At 43.1% G+C, this 17,040-nt stretch overlaps 3 protein-coding genes across 4 annotated transcripts in view; 1 reads left to right on the top strand and 2 right to left on the bottom strand.

The window, feature by feature from the left end:
- LOC144112811 (WD repeat-containing protein 91) overlaps positions 1-15,279 on the bottom strand; it is a 49,074-nt gene extending 33,795 nt beyond the window's left edge. Inside the window, exons 1-11 of one of the 2 annotated variants that reach the window (XM_077645626.1) lie at positions 14,856-15,216; positions 9,846-10,110; positions 8,713-8,835; positions 7,976-8,058; positions 7,100-7,188; positions 2,154-2,287; positions 773-861; positions 585-660; positions 448-479; positions 277-368; positions 81-180 (exon numbers count right to left, since the gene is read on the bottom strand). In XM_077645626.1, coding sequence (XP_077501752.1) covers positions 81-180; positions 277-368; positions 448-479; positions 585-660; positions 773-861; positions 2,154-2,287; positions 7,100-7,188; positions 7,976-8,058; positions 8,713-8,835; positions 9,846-10,110; positions 14,856-14,975 — 1,203 coding nt within the window. In that variant the 5' untranslated portion in view covers positions 14,976-15,216. Of the gene's footprint in view, positions 1-80; positions 181-276; positions 369-447; positions 480-584; positions 661-772; positions 862-2,153; positions 2,288-7,099; positions 7,189-7,975; positions 8,059-8,712; positions 8,836-9,845; positions 10,111-14,855 lie in introns of both variants that reach the window. The other variant, XM_077645627.1, reaches the window with a different exon arrangement.
- Positions 12,334-14,609, bottom strand: LOC144112809 (propionyl-CoA carboxylase alpha chain, mitochondrial-like). Its single transcript, XM_077645625.1, has one exon. It carries the CDS (start codon positions 14,536-14,538, stop codon positions 12,397-12,399), a length of 2,142 nt encoding a protein of 713 aa, XP_077501751.1. The 5' UTR covers positions 14,539-14,609; the 3' UTR covers positions 12,334-12,396.
- Positions 15,280-15,928: 649 nt separating the features above from the next.
- The window catches only part of LOC144112808 (zinc metalloproteinase-disintegrin-like protein F1), a 129,894-nt gene continuing 128,782 nt past the window's right edge, over positions 15,929-17,040 (top strand). Inside the window, exon 1 of the mRNA XM_077645624.1 lies at positions 15,929-16,118. Coding sequence (XP_077501750.1) covers positions 16,019-16,118 — 100 coding nt within the window. The 5' untranslated portion in view covers positions 15,929-16,018. The remainder of the gene's footprint in view (positions 16,119-17,040) is intronic.

A 17,040-nucleotide genomic window follows, 5' to 3' on the forward strand; every position in this document is an offset into this window, starting at 1 on the left:
AAATGGTTTAGTGCAGCACTACCGATTATTGTACACTTGTGGATGCAACAACAGAGCACTTGAACATAATCGCCACTTGCCAAGTGATCATGCTTGTGCACCCACTCCAGGGCTGTCACACTAGACTTGGATGACACAATAGTGGCCAGTGTTCTTGGAGAGGGGTTGGAACTCCAGACCCTACAGTGCAGATGGGAAAAGACTAGCATTTGGAGTCTCCAATGGTGCATGCAAGGAAAGCTTAAGTAAAAATTCGGTTTTGAAATCATAGCCCACTTTATTACGCCAGCTGTGTCAGCACTGGCCAGCGTGCCCGAATTGCTGAACTTGCAGTGGGTGATGCATGACTGGTGTTCATTGTACTCCTCCTAGAAATCGGGAAGAGTTATTCTGCATGGTGGCGGCACAACCTGGCTGACACACACAAAAATGTAACACGAGACTCACTTGATTAAGCAAGAGTAACTTGTCCTCCTCACCTGCCAGCAGGGAGTAGAGTCAAGGCATGGGTGGCATTATGATAAAAACTGGTTTTATTCACAAATGACAAGCTTTTTTTATATACAAGGAAAGTCAGCTTTTACCAGAGGAGCTCTTCAAGAAAAAAGTTGACGCAGTTGCTCGTTCCAGCTTCTCTGCAAGCCGACTTAATGCTACATCCTGAAATAGGCGCATGCTGTAGCAGTTCATTCCAGTGCTAGGTAAAAGATGCATTATGCACATGCAACTCAGTATACTCGCGACATTCTTACAATGGCAGTGCATTACGCACCTTCAGTTGTAAAGAAGTTGCTGCAGGGGAGTCTTGGGAAAATGTTTGGTTTTCAGAAGTGCTATTGGCTGGGGGTCGTTTTGTTTTGTCTGCCAGAAAAAAAAAAAGAAAGGAAGTGGCAACATTCAACAAATAAAGAACTTGAAGGCATCTCCTTTACACATGCTGATGCAACTTGGCTACCAAATATCATATGCATCTGGTAAAACAAATAACATCAATCTATACATATATACATATACATATATACATTTGTCTATCATTGTAAAGTTCTGTTGCATGGAAGTGTTGCTACTTTGATTGGTTAGTCAGTGTGCAAGCACTTTAGCGGCTGCTGCATGAGCAATCAATCACTGCTGCACTGATCATAATGAGCATAAATGAAATTGGCCTGGCCCATTGCACTGACCACACACTATCAGGGCCCATATTCTACCTTCAGTCCCTTGGACTCCAACAGCTCACCGATTGGTTGAAGCAGTGGAAGCGGTTCTTGCTCCCAGATGCTATGAAAAGAGCAGTGGTGCAGTCACGTCATCTGCATCCATGGCATTTGTGGGTTAAAAAATCTGAACAGTCTGCTATGCAACTGCTGCCACAAGCGATTGTTCCAGAACTGGCGTGTCTTCGAGGCCATCAACACTGTAACCCAAACTACAGTGTTAGAAGCCATGCAGCAACAAATAGGGTTGCCAAATTAAACTGTTTCGGTAGCGACGCGCACCTCGCTATCGTCATGGCTGATCCAATGATGCTCTGCATGCAGTGCAGCTGAATGCCACATCCATTTCCACTGCCTCAGCCAATTGGTAAGTGCTTCGAGGAATTGATCCCTTGAGAAATCAAAGTTAGAATATGGGGCCAAGTTGGAAAATCTACACCTAAAACGACATCAAGAGTTAAAAACAAAAGCCTGCTGGGGATGAATATGTGACAAGATCAGCCTGAAAAGAAATTAAAGTGTAAAAAAATTTATCATAATAAACAACAGAATCCACATCTTTCAGACAAGGTGTACCAACCAACAAGGTTATTCACAAAAGCATACTGTGTGCCTTGCATTAACTCCATAGGCTCTACAGTGTGACCAAAAAAGGCCCACAATAACAATGTACACATGGCACTTAACAAAGGTTCATAAAAAGCATGAAACGTTACCACAAAAGCCACACCGCCACTCATGTAAGCCATTCACAATTGGCCAATGTGTATTTCACTCCAGATGATGGATACTATTGCAAACAAATGCATACCATTGCACACCAAAGAACAAGAGGATAAGTTTAACCGTCACTTCCAGAGATCCCAACACAGTAAAAAAAAATGTGACAAGAAAGCCTGAATACAGCATCTCAGCACACACCATAAAAGCACCACTAACTTTGTTCTTCTAAAGGCGGCTTTTTGGGCTCTGTCTGCAGTTTGCGGCCTGTGACAGGTGACGTCTGAATGTTGCCAAATGTCCGCATCAGTGCAGGTAGAATCCTTCTGCCCCCCTCTGCAACTGGAGCCTCTCTGGAAAATAATGCAGCATGCAAAGTAATCAACAAAAACATTTCATTCATTACGTTCACAACTAAAGAACGAACACAGCAAGCATGGCCATAAACCAAGTAGCTAATCAAGTTTCCTGCCAATGGCACACTGTCATTTGCAGTGCCAGTAAATTTGTTCCAGGTTGTGCTAGAATGGCAGGAAATGGTTTAGCAAGCTAAAATAAGAAACACAGTATTACTTCCTTTTTAGAAGATGCCCGACAATCATTCCATACTGGTGCTGTTAATACACTTTGGGTAAGGTTTAGGTCTCTTTGCCACTACTGCTTGCACAGATTTGTTCCAGATAGAAAAAAGAAGGTAGACAAGACTAATCCTTGGATAACTAGAGAAATAATCGATGTTAAATGTAAGCTAGAACGTTACTGGAGACAAAAAAGTGATGCCACTGTTATCATTAACCACCTAAAATCAAAGCTTCCCTTTCGTCAAAGTTGCATAAATCATGACAGCGCTACTTTGGTTAGACGCTTGGTCGCTTCGTTACTGAAAATCAGAGCAAATTTTGGCAGTTTCTGTCGAATAAAGGAGATCGAAAACTTGACAAGATAATCGTTAATGACTCTGGCAAAAATGAGATTGCTGATGCTTTTAATAGTCACTTCCAAAGCGTGTTTACCAACTCTAATGTGACGTTCAACAATCATTTCCTGACCAGTCCCCACAGAAGTATTACTATTAGCAGAGAAGGGATCGTAGAGCTACTCTTGCGGCTAGACCCAAAGAAATCCCCCAGCCCAGGCAATATTCCCACTACCTTTCTTAAGACGTACGCTCAAATAATAGCCCAGTTTATGATAATACTATTTAATAAGTCTTTTGAATCAGGTATTGTACCAGACAAATGAAAAATTTCCAGTGTGGTTCCCATTTTTAAAAATGGCAGCCGATTGGAAGTTGGTAATTACAACTTGACCTCATTGATTTCTACTTGCTATAAAGTGATAGAACAAGCACTCACGAACTAAGTCAACAACTTTTTAGTGCAATCAAAAATAATAACTAGTGCTCATAATGGTTTCCGACGAGGGTTCTCAACTACAACACAGCTCGTGGTCACTGTAGATGAACTCGCCAAAGTGATTGATGGTTGTGGTGAGGTCGATATGATTTTTTAGACTACTTCAAAGCTTCTCATTGATTCAAAGCTTCTCACATAATAAACTAATAACAAAAGTGAAAATGATAGGCATTACGGATGATACAATTAATTGGGTCCCTTCATGTTTATCAAAACGGAAGCAGTTCGTCGACATCGATGGAGCCCATTCACGTTTCTTAGAGGTTTACTCAGGTGTGCATCAGGAATAAGTTTTGGGTCCAGCACTGTTTAATAATTATATAAATGACCTTACAGAAGCTCTTGAACCCTCTGTTTCTATTAAGCTGTTTGCTGATGACTGTATTATTTTTAACACTCATATCAGTGAATGATCAGCTTATTTTGAACGCAAATCTGCAACTACTAGCAAAACAGTGTGAGAAATGGGAAATGGTCATTAGCTTCGATAAAACAGTCACTCTGGGCATCAGTAAAATTAAGCAATTTAATTATGCATACAACATAAATAATGACTTGATTAGAGATGTTAGAGAATATAAGTATCTAGGTGTCACAATAACTTCCCGGCTGAAATGGACAAAACACATTAATGACATATGCTCCTCTGCCTGCAAAAACTCGGCTTACTTAAGTTTCGGGTAGGCAGTTGCCCTAGTGCACAAAGTATGGAGGCATATAAACCCACTGTAAGGCCCAGCCTCGAATATGCCTGCATTGCATGGCACAGCAGATGACAAGCAAAAACTCGACAAAATCCAGAGTCTAGTGGCCCACTTCATCTCCAACCTCTATAGGCACGTAGACTCTCCTTCTGCCATGTTGAACCTTGAAAATTTCATTCCACTGGTAGACAGAAGAAAGAAAGCCTGTCTCAAGTTCTTACAGTCATTACATTCCTCCTGACTTGGTATATGACCCGAAAACCCCGTCATCAAAGATTCCACACGAGCCTCCCGCCATAAGCATAGCTTCAGCCTTAAACCTATTTTTGCGCGCACCAATGCATACAAGTTTTCATTTTTTCAAGGACCCCATTCCACAGAAAATCCAGCGTCGGCGTTGTTGGCATTGTGAGCGAAAAATCATGAGCATGACTCTGGCAGGTAGTCGTTGTGGTCTATGAGAGAGGCCGTAGTGGAGGGCTCGATATTATCCATTCCTATGCTGCAGATCTTGAGCTTTTTTCTTCAAAGGCACTAGGGCTAGGCCATCATGTTTACATTTCAACATGAGAGTGTTTAAGGCCCTGTTGTCCAGAAAATCCGGTGTCGGCATTGTGAGCGAAAAATTATGAGCACGACTAAGGCAGGTGGTGCCGAGAGCAACCTAGGAGGCAGGCGGGCCACCTAGGCCATGTGACCTTGCGGCGTCATCACAGCCTGCCCACCGGATAGCGAGCAAACTTCCCACCGCGGCAGGTGGCCGTTAAATCAATGATTGGTCGCTCGGAAAGTGCAACCTGGATCGCACAAGGCCCACCGCTTGGAAGCACGTGCCATCTCGGGGCCGTGTCACAGCACTGTTCCGCTGCACCACTGCGCCAGGAGTGGTATGGGGACTCCAAGGGATCTATGAATGTAAACTAGAGAATGACCTTCTGCATATATAAGAATTAACCCATTGCGCTATCGCATCACATCCTAAAGGCAGAGCTTAAGTGTCCCCTCCAATTTTCATTGTAGTGTTTATCTGCCATGTTGTTCCGTGTGGCTGTATGGATTGTACAAATGTAGCAGTTGCAGTTTTTTTTTCTTCTGTTGTACGATGCCATAATCACTGGTATTCATTTATGCATTTTTTTTTCCTCTCCTGCTTGAACATGCAAAACGTACGCAGTATTGAATAAATAAATAAATAAATAAATAAATAAAATTCTTCTGCCCAACTGCAAGGATTACCTATCATGTCCTCAATGATATGTAAATTTACCATACGTGTAGTTAAAATAGATCAGCCAAAAAAAAAATGTCTTTGGCCAGAATTTGAGGTCAGTAGCCATCAGCATTATCTTGTTATTCTGTAGAGCATCACTTTGGGCTTAAGAGATTTTTAAGTGCCAAAGTAGGCTATAAGGCACACCATAATGAAGGCCTCTGGATTCACTTTCACCACACCAGCCTTCAGGGTGCTCCAAAATCTTGAAACACAAGTATTTTGCATTTCACTTTCAATGAAAAGTGCCATGGTCAGGATCAAACTTCTGATCTCATGTTCATACTTAACGCCATAACCACTGAGCTGCAGCAGGTGAGCATGACCTTACAGACCCACCATGGTGGCTCAGTGGCTTTAACATTTGGGTGCACAGCGCGGAGTTGCACAATTGAATTCCAGCCATGACAGCTGCATTTTGATACCAATGGATGTTTAAAAACCCTGGACTGTTGAAATTCATCTGAAACCCTCCACTATGGTGTCCCCATTAGCTCATTATGCAGCTTTTAGATGTTAAATCCCACGTACTATCAAACATCACATTATGAAAAGCCTTAAAAAAGGGTATTTTTTCAGGATTTTTGTAAATTGGTGACCACTTCTGATCATTGGTGATATAATAAACATGTGGCGCACCACATCTGTAATAAATCAATATACTAAGGTATTTTGCACAACACTAAGAACCAGAAGAAAATGGGCTGTCTGAAGCTGTCTAGAAAAAGAACTGTGGCATCACCCAACACCAAGAAACAAAGTAAGACACCAAGCGTATATAAATTCTCAGTATATGGCCGCCACCACTCCTTATTTTTTCCCCCGAGTGTTTCAATGCATGATTATTTCTGCCCTTCCATATCTAATCATGCACTGTAGATATTGAAACTGCTTACTATCATTATGCAAGCTACCCAAGAAAATAGGCAGGAGAGCTTCCCAAGAATGCACTAGTTAATGTTACATTAGGATAAAAAATGCTTTTAAAAGTGTCATCATACCTATGGAGTGCAGCACTGACAACATATGCACCTACAGCTAAAAAACTATCCTAATCTATGGCCCCACAGAATTTGGAAAAAGCAACGTCACAATACAAGAATTTTCCTTTCAGTTCTCCATGTCGGTCATGAAACAAATTCCTAATTTCCTGAGAGGTGCTAAATGGTTTCATTCACATTAATAGGAAGTCCAAAATTTAAATATAAAAATATATTTACATAAGCTCAAATGTTTGGTTTATGGTTTGGTTTATATGGGTTTAACGTCCCAAAGTGACTCGGTCTAGTGACTCGGCCATAGTGAAGGGCTCCGGAAATTTCGACCACCTGGGGTTCTTTAACGTGCACCGACATCGCACCGTACACGGGCCTCTAGAATTTCGCCTCCATCGAAATTCCACCGCCGCGGCCGGGATCGAATCCGCGTCTTTCGGGCAGCAGCCGAGCGCCACAACCACTCAGCCACCGCGGCGACTTATAAGCTCAAATGTATAAACTTACATCATAACATATAAACTTAAAAATATAAACTTAAATAAAAAATTTTTTAAGACAGCATGAAAAACCAAAACATCTCATATGGGTCCTGACAAATATTGGTACAATTACAGTGATTAAAGGGCTGCCGGCAGTTTTAAGTACAACACACTACAATGGCTGCTATACATAACCACTAGAGATGTGCTCATCACCGCTGCTTTCAATCCGTCCAGCAGGCATTTTGAGGGCTACAAGCATCGCATGACATGCAGGTAATGAACACAACTGAACTCACTGTGCTATCACATAAAAGTCATCCATAGGCTCTTCAGGAGCAACGAGAACATCTGCTGCTTCGCATGCTTCTGGCCTGCCAGCTGCCAGCTGCATCAAAAATACAAAGGATAGTCGTTTAACAACTCTGCATCCCAAAAAGAAAATGGAATAAAAATGCAATTCATCAGTGCATGCCTTTGTGCTTTGCATTATTCTTTCAGTTCACTATACTATGAATTAAATAGTTTTCCAGTAACAAATAAAATGAAATTCTGCGCATCTGATCAGACATTCAAAGGGCATTGTCTATAACATAGGCAGAGGTCAAATTAACCTTGCTATGTCGTAGGAGCAGGCATACACTGTAAATAAATTAAAGCAATTGACCAATACCACTGCGGTCTTCCAGCATTTGCTTAAATTTGTGACGAAATACTTCTGTCTTTTTTTATATGGAAGTTGAAAGCTTACATGCAAAAAAGCAAGTTAAATGTACTAACATTAAAGGCTAACGACAGTAATGATGTCTCCAGCCACAGCACTGTGGAGTTCTAAGAAATTCGATCTTTTTTCACACATTTATGACATTAAATTTACTTACTTCTAAACAACCAGAAATAAGCAATCAAGTATATCACTTTTGGTTTGTATTATAAAGCAAGCACGATAATGCTGAAAGTAGAGGTTTGCTTAACGTTTGCATGACTAAAAACCAGAAATTGAGGTAACAGAAGGTAACCATACTCTAAATGATGAGAAACATTTGTCAAGACACAAACTATACCAGGCTGGTTTATATGCAAGATGCAAAACATCTGACCGTATATTTTTCTAAACATATGCACCTTGGTGGCAAAATCATATAGTATCAAAGGGATGCTTGGAGGGCACTGACCTGTTGCTTCAGAGATTCATTTTCCTCTTGCAAGAACTGCATCTTGTTCATGTCCTCATCATAGCTCAGAAGTGTTGGAAGAGCTAAGTATACAAAAAGAAATATCAATAGCTCTGTGAACACACTGCTTCCAATAGCGAAAATAGAGCCACTGACAGACAACAGAAACAGAGTTTCAGCCTTCAGTGAGTCAAGTCTGTGTATTACATGCCTTTTTCTAGCACTAATTTTTGAAACTTCTCGATATTGTGATATCAAGAAGTGTCATGGTAATCAATGTCCTACAATCATGTCACACAAATACTATCAGGAAGTATGATAACAATGATAACCAATGCTACCAACATGACACCAAAGCAACCAGCAATTAAATGAGTGCTTCACAATGTAGCCAATAGATTCAAAACTGCAAGTCAAACCCCCATCAAGTGCGCTCCATGAATAAGCTGACGTAGTTATTCCAAACACTTAGCAAGATGTAATCACCATAATAAAGCGAAGTTGGAATGACTTACGTACATAGGTTGTTATGTTTTTTGTTTTCTTTGCATTAAGTTACTGCATAAGTACATCTACAAGGCAAAGAATGTTACATACTAGATAATTCTTGATTTCAGAGAACTCTGAACTGACACTGTACAGACAGCATCTATGCATTTGTTTCACAAACAAACAAACAAACGAACAGCAAGCATTGGCATAAACACTAGACACAGGACTATGGTCGACAGACTAACCCATGCTTTGATACACGACACTTAAGAAATTCCTTAAAGAGATTATCATCATCTCTTGCCACTGGCGTGTGAAGTAGACTTGAAAATTCGGGTTGTCTTCCACACTCTTCAGAAATGGGAGAGCTGAAAAAAAAAATGCACCAAAAGCTCAAATTCTCAGAAAACGTGAACAAAAAATAAGCATGGCCACCATACCAAATACGACATTATGTCCTTGTGACAGCAATGTTTGAGCACACTTAACCAGACAAATTGCTAAATGTATATGGCAATTTGCTACCTTTTTGTACCCCCACTGCAAAACTACATCTATGCTTAGCTCAAATTTTTTCTGTATTCTGCACGTTATTACTTCTGTTACTTTAATAGCCTTTTTCTTTATTTCTGGTCTCCAAACAAATAAACTTTGAATGCCAATCAGCCCTGAAAGGTAAGACATACAACTGAAAATTTTCTGGGCAGAAAGGTACAACATGGGTTGGGCCAGCAATCTATTATGCACTCATTTTTCACACTAGTACATGTATATTATGTGCCACAACTCAATTGGGGCATGCAAAGCTCCCTACAGGTATTACTGCTTTGTGTGATTGCAGCTGTGAAAATTCGCAACAGCTTTAGTGTTAGTAAAATGAAGACAAGACAAATTCTGGCCTGATGCCGTACAGTTAATTCATAGCAGTTAACCATCAAAGTTCCTTCCTAACAAAGTTAACAAAGCAGTTAATTATCAAGACAGAACTAAAACTGATGGCAATTCATGTGAAAGGCTGGAAATCAGAGAGAAAACACAAGTGACACAAAACGCTCATCCTGCTCTTTTGTGCAAGGTGCAACAGTTGCTCCAGTGGGCAAATACCCTGGGACAAATAACATGACCTAGGATATTCTAGCAGGTGTGAATCTGAAGGTTTTAGTCTACCCAAGTGGCGAAGGAAGGCGCATCACTAAACTGCTGCACTGCAACACTTTACTCTTTCAAGTTGTTGGCACGAAAATGAACAGTAATACATTCAGCTGTCATCCTTCCATTTCTGCTCAAATGCGCAGAATTTCTTGCAACAACTGTCACTGACCACTACCACGCAACATCCATAATCTCATTCAAGCTTCATGCATCAGAGGTTACGCACCAAACCATTCTTTCCACTCAGCCTGGCCATGCAATTCAGGAGCCATCTTGTCGAAGAACTCTGTAAGCTTGTCTTGTCGGCTATTGGTGACACATGTGACAACATAAATGCGCAGTAGGGCCATCTCCAGCTTCCTCACAGTAGGAATAAAAGACTGCTCAAGGCGCCGAAAAATGTGGCTGTCTAAGTGGCTCCAGGTGTCTCGCAGACCTACCAAGTCCATTGATTCTATGCAGCTGCTCAAGTGTTCCACTACACGGTCAGGCTGCAAAGAACAAACATGATCATGTACTAATGCTGAAAGAATGAATGCGATAACAATTCAATGGTATAAAACAAAAATCCCAGGCCAGAAAATTTTCAGTACAGCTGACCAACTTCAGTGAACTAGGTAGCTCTGAAGTTGTGGTGATTAACAAAACTGCCAATGACATTCACATTACTGAAATAAGTCAGAGTACTCAATGGTGAGTGTACAGTACAGATAAGGGAGTGTAGTGTACAGATAGCAGGGCATGAGATGGAGTGATAAGTTAAACAAAATCAAGGCACAAGAGCGGCAGCAGTCAGCACACGTTAAGGGCGACCAAAATTCATGAGGATGTCTCTTTAAGGTGTCTTTTTGACATTGGCGATGGCGACAGTGATGACTATGGTGGTGAAATGGATGACGTTTACAACTATTAACGCATCTGCAAACCTCACTTGAGGGTCTTTACTCAAAGAGGTATTATGAAAAAAAAAAAAGCCAGAATGCCTGACATTAACACAAAAAGCACAATCACACATTGATTTTCTTATTGCTTGCAACATTCAAAATTCTTCAGCACTCTGTGTTCACACAACACACCCCTGTAAACCTTTTCATGCCATTCCATCGCAGTAATCAAAGTCCTGAAAATGCTTCCAAAAAGTATCAGTGCTGCATTTTATTTTGCAGCAATGCAGAAATGGACAAAAAAACAGTTAAAAAATAAAAGTTAAAAAATTATGGAAATTAGTCAAAATTATGGAATTAGTTAAAAAAGCATTGTCTCATCCTGAGCTCCATTACAAGGTTCATCAAAGATTCCTTTCTAATGACACACCTGTTCATTAGCATACAGTTGTAAGGAAACGCATACACTAGGTTCACCTTTATTCACCAAGAAGTATCACAATTTTGTGGCCTATGGGTTGCACGCTTGCCTCATAATCTGAAGATCCTTTATTCAATTCCCTACACCTTTGGAAGAAATTTTTTTTCTTCTTTGCTGTAGACGTCGCTACCTTATGGCCTATTGCCGACATCATGCGAGAGCATGGCGACGTCACTGAGGAATTTCCTGCCACGGACGGCGATGGATGCCGGTTTTTGTGCTAATGGGCCATACAGTACTTTCACATTAAAAAGTGAAAGAGAGTATGAAAACAGCAGAGCAATGGATGCAAACAGATGCAGCATTGTATATGTGCATCTCTCTTACTTTATCCCATTTTTCCCTCAGGCTTCTACTATTCCAGCTATGTAGTAGAAGGTGGAATAGTAGAAGCCCGAGTGAAAAATGGGATAAAGCAAGAGAGATGCACATATACAGATGCGGGTTCGATCCCAGCCGCGGCAGTCGAATTTCGATGGAGGCGAAATTCTAGAGGCCCGTGTACTGTGCAATGTCAATGCACGTTAAAGAACCATAGCTGGTCGAAATTTTCGGCGTCTCTCAAAGCCCGAGTCACTTTGGGATGTTAAACTCCCTAAATCAAATTCCAGCTATGTGCCAAATGGCCAAGTCAAGAATCAAGATTTTTAAATGAATCTAGTGCAAAATGCTTCTCTGAACATAAAAATTCAAGGAACCACTTCGAGATTAAGATTCCCAGAGTTCTACCATGCAATCTATTGCTACTGCTGCGTTACTGTTTCATCACCAAATCTCTGCACTTACATGGAAGCTAATGGTACAAAGCTAGACCACTTCAGTCCTACAATTGCACCATAGCTCTGCACATAATGTTCTGCAGTTTGAAAAGTAAACATTGTATTCCAGACTCATGAGTTCGAGAGACAACAGGCATATGTGGCCCTCTAATTATGCAGAACCAAAGCATTCGCTGTAAGAAAACGCACTTGGGACAACAAATCGCAGCCCCATGCCATGCTCCATTTGGCATGTAATGACAAGTGCAAGCATGCTCCTGGGACGTGCATGGCTAGCAATAAGCATGAATGCCCCAGAAAAACAATTGCAGTTCTTGACAGACTCGGCAGAAAGCATAAAGCCTGCACAGCTGCTCTGAGGCAGTTGCGTGAATGTGCAATAAACGAAAGCAGATGATGGAACAGCTTGCATGAAGAATGCAGTCTACTATGACTATGCAATTCACCGTAGCGTACTTCCTTACAGAAGTTTTAGTGTTGATCTAACAAGTAGAACTGAAATGATTTACAGTGTAGTAAATGCACAGAAGCCTCTGTAGCCATTAAGAAACATTACAAACAGGAACAAAATAGAAATTTTGATATCTTTATTACAAAAATGCCCTGCCAAGCAAGGATAAACTGCAATGCACATCACTCCAGCTCAACTAGCAGCTGGCCCTCATCAACAGTCTGGCCTGGCTTGACGAACACACTTTTGATTTTGCCCATGGCGGCAGACACCAAGCTGTTCTGCATTTTCATTGCTTCAATGACACACACCTCTTGATGCTCTGCAACCACATCGCCCACTTTCACAGTCACGTGCTTGACCACACCAGGCATTGGTGCCTCCACAATCTTGCTTGTGTCAGCTTTGGGCTTTTCAGGCATTTTGCTCAAAAAGTCAGCAGCCTCTTGTAAAAGCACTTTTGCATTCAGCGATGTGCCTTCAAAGGAGATCTTGAAGTTGCCCGAGAAGTCACGCTGAAGAATCTGCAGGATGTACTCAGCACCAGAGACTGAAGCCTTCACCAGAGGCTGGGAAAGATCAGCTGGAAGAATGACGTCAAACTTGCTGCCCCCAACATGAACACAGTAGTTGCCGTTACCTTGGTGATTGAGCATAACGGAGGTCTTCTTGCCATCCACCATCACTTCCACATCCCAGAGGTCAAGCCTCTCTGCAGTTGCAACCTTATGTCCATTCAAGAACTTGCGAGCAAGCAATTCATCCTGTAAAAACAGAGCTGCTGCCAAGCACGAGAAGTGAGTGGCCTCTTTTTCAGATAGTTCTTTGCCCTTGAAGCCATCAGGATAGATTCGTGGCAGGTATCCAGTGTCAATGTCACCTTTTATAAAATGAGGCTCTGAAAGAACTGCCCTCAGCAGGCTAATGTTATGAGTCACACCTCGAATGACATAAGCATCCAATGCCTTCAGCATTGTGTGCCGTGCAGCCTCTCTGTCATCTCCGTAAGTGACCAATTTGCAGATCATTGGATCATAGTAGATGCTGATTTCACTGCCTTCAATGATACCACTGTCACAGCGCACATTTGGAATGTGGTTTGGCTCAATATACCGATGCAACCGACCTATTGAGGGCAGGCCAAAATGCTTGAAAGGATCTTCTGCATAAACTCTACACTCAAATGACCAGCCACGGAGAGGAATGTCCTTTTGAGAGATTCGCAGTGGATGACCTTTGGCAACCCGGATCATCTGATGCACAATGTCCACGCCTGTAACACACTCTGTGATTGGGTGCTCCACCTGAAGACGAGTGTTCATCTCAAGGAAGTAGAAGTTCTTCTTCGAATCCACAAGAAACTCGACAGTACCTGCAGAATCGTAGCCCACCGCCAATGCTAGCTGCACAGCTTGCTCGCCCATGGCCTTGCGTGTGTCTGCGTCTAGGAACGTGCTCGGGCACTCTTCAATAACCTTTTGGTTCCTTCTCTGAATGGAGCATTCTCGTTCGTTCAGGTAAACAGCATTTCCATGCTTATCGCACATCAGCTGCACCTCGATATGGCGCGGCTTGTCAATGAACTTTTCCACCAGCAGTCTGTCATCCCCAAAGCTTGACTTGGCCTCTTCAGATGAGAAGCGAAATCCGTCGATGGCTTCCTTGTCATTCCAGGCGATACGCATTCCTTTCCCTCCGCCGCCGGCGGAAGCCTTGATCATGACTGGATAGCCAATCGTTTGCGCAATCTTGACGCACTCCTCGGGTGTCTGGACCACTCCGTCAAATCCTGGGATGCAATTCACTTTTGCGGCATTTGCTATGCGCTTGCTTTCGATCTTGTCGCCCATCATGCTAATGGCTTTAGAATTAGGGCCAATGAATGTGACACCGGCCTCGGTGAGCTTTGCGGCGAAGTCCATGTTCTCGGACAGGAAACCATACCCAGGATGAACAGCATCGGCGCCGGACTTTTTGACAACGTCGAGGATTGCGTCGACACGCAGGTAGCTCTGACTAGTAGGCGCAGGCCCGATGCAGTATGCTTCGTCGGCGAGCTTCACGTGCAAGTTGCGCGAATCAACATCGCTGTGCACGGCTACGGTCTTAATGCCCATCATCTTGCAAGTGTGAATCACTCGGCAGGCTATCTCGCCTCGGTTCGCAATTAGGATTTTCTTGAACTTGTCCTCTTTTGGATCTATCGGGTCTGTCGTGTAAATAGACGTCCATGACTGATTCCTCACCAGCGGCGCGCAGAGCCGCAGCCTGTGCCTTCCAAGCAGCGACAACAAATTTGACGTGACGACGCTGCAAGGAGCCATATTGCCGTCTACCAGCGTCGCCGGCGGTCTAGGCTAGGCGAACATGCAGCTCACAACAAACCGGATTAGCTAACCGCGCATGCGCATCGGCGTGGCAACCACTGCACGAACATGACACATGAAAACGCCCCCCCTCCCTCCTCCCCAATTACTTTCCCGCGAATTAGTACAACTCAAAAGGTTTTCAACTGCACATCCCAGGCATTCAACCGCGATTGAAGACAGTAACATAGCACAGTAGTACTCAATACAGTGTCATCGCGAAAATAACAGGAACCGTCCTGAGACGGCTTATTATATGCAGTGAAGTTACTTACTCGGAACCCTTTATCTTTGTCAGCCTTAACTTCGGAGTCAAACGCTTTAAGGGACGTGAAAAAGCCACGGTAGCGCAAATAATCCCGGACTAAATCATCTGCGAATTGTGACGCCGCCATAACAGTACACGCACAAGCATAAACCGACGCACAACTGCTCAGTACTCCGTGGGACGCAGTGCGTGTGCTGGATGTGCGCCGACATATGAACGGTATACAGTTATGAGGCGACACGTGAGTTCCTGAAAGGCGGACTGCGTTGCCGCACGCACACAATACGCCCCAGACAAGGCAATCGATATTTGTACTCTCAGGAGAAATCTACTGCTCCCTACTCACGTTACGTTTCTCTTTCCTTTATTCTGAGAGCACCAAGTACACACCATAATCACCGTGATAACATGTGCACCTGGGGAGCAGAGATAATACTGACGACATTTTTGTTTTTTGTGCTTTTAAAATATTGTGGGAAAAGGTAGAACCTATAAAGATAACGGCTGTGAGCGAAAATTTAGTCTTGCCACTGCTCAGTAGAGGACGCATGAAGCGCACCGACTACTTTTTTTGTTTGTTTGAGCTAGCACAATTAGTGAACTAGAATACTTCCAGTTAACTAGCAGAATGCGCAGAGTCGAACCGTTCACTGGCCTCAATATACTGCATTAAACATTTTTGTGAACCACGTGTGGAGTTAGGTATGGACTTTTAATTTGTATGAAATCGCCTTAATTATGCTGATATGTGCAGTTGTTGGACCGTTCGTCAAGCTTTAAAAAAACGATCGAAAGGGCAATTTTCTTTTGCATGGAAACATTTAACGTATGGAAACAACCTGTAACGTTTTCCCAGGAGATCCATAATATTCCTAATATTGGCATGACTTGATTTGCGTCCACACAGTGGCGCCACAGACACAGCGCGCGAACGTGCGTATGGCGCGCGTAAAGTACGCGCGCGCGAGTGGTGTGGCTAGCCAGGCGTTTTCAGCGCCAGTCATCTGGCCACACTGCTACACAGGAAGTGATGTTTAAAACGGGTGTGATGTCAAGATCTGTGAACACGCCTGGTGGCGCCGTTGGCGACTCGCGAGTGTTTTCCTAATAATGGCTGGGATGTCGGCGATGTGCTGGTGAGGTCGGTGGTGAAGTGTCTTGTGAGGCACGATGTGGGGACGCTTGAAGTCATCTTGGAACAGTAGCTTCATCGTGCTTTTAGCGGTGTTGGACTTTGCCGTATGTGCAGTACTGGAAGAGGAGACGGCAGGTAAGGAGCAGTACATTTCTTTCTCTGGATTTTTCTCCACGCACTGACGGGAGCATCCTTGCGCGTCCCACTGGAAAAAAAGTTTAAATATCCGGAACGTCAAATGACTTGACATTGTCACACCCGCTCCTGTCGCAGTAGTAGTGCTAATCACAATCATATAGTACCACTAGAGAAAGAAGCGAATAACTTTCCAGTCATTTTCTCGATCATTTTTCAGCATAGCCTTCCAGAGCATGTCTCTTTTGTCAGCAGCCGATCATCCCAATTCCTGAATGAAGTCGTTGGTCATTCGGTAATAATCATTTGAGCGCTTATTTGCGTCGCGGCTTCAGGTACGGCGAAGCTCAAGGAAGGCGTATTGCTATAATACCCGATGTAGCATATAGGAGTGTCGTGTAGCGCTTGTGTCCTCAGAGAAATTAGTTGGCTTAAATTTGTCGTTTTGTGGGCAATGAAAAGTGCTACGTTGCGGACTTGCGTTTACAGTAATAAGTAGGACTGCTTGAGCCAGGTAGCTCGAAAAGCGTCTGTGGCGTGTGAACTTTTATGCACGAAAATTTGCCGAACTGGGTTTGATGGTTATGCATTTCGCCGGAAAGTAGTACACAGACATTTATGATGTGATTCTCCTTTTATATTGATGGTAGCGATGCAAATGCAAAATACGTACGTGATACTCAAGATTTCAATGCTGGTTATTGAACGGGCCACCACTCTGTTATCTGATGTGTGTGGTGCGGCTCTTGCTTGAACTTAATTGATCCAGGCGTGTGAGGTCGCTTACAGTAGGTGTTCACTTGTTCAGTGTGCGAACGTGTCATCCTAATTGATGTGTACAGTACGCTGCGCATGACGACCACCACACAACGTCGCTGCTCGTGGCGGGTCGCCCGTGATGACATGGTGTCCCGTCTGTAGA

Source organism: Amblyomma americanum, chromosome 1 (assembly GCF_052857255.1).
Source record: "Amblyomma americanum isolate KBUSLIRL-KWMA chromosome 1, ASM5285725v1, whole genome shotgun sequence".
NCBI classification, from domain to species: Eukaryota; Metazoa; Arthropoda; class Arachnida; order Ixodida; family Ixodidae; genus Amblyomma; species Amblyomma americanum.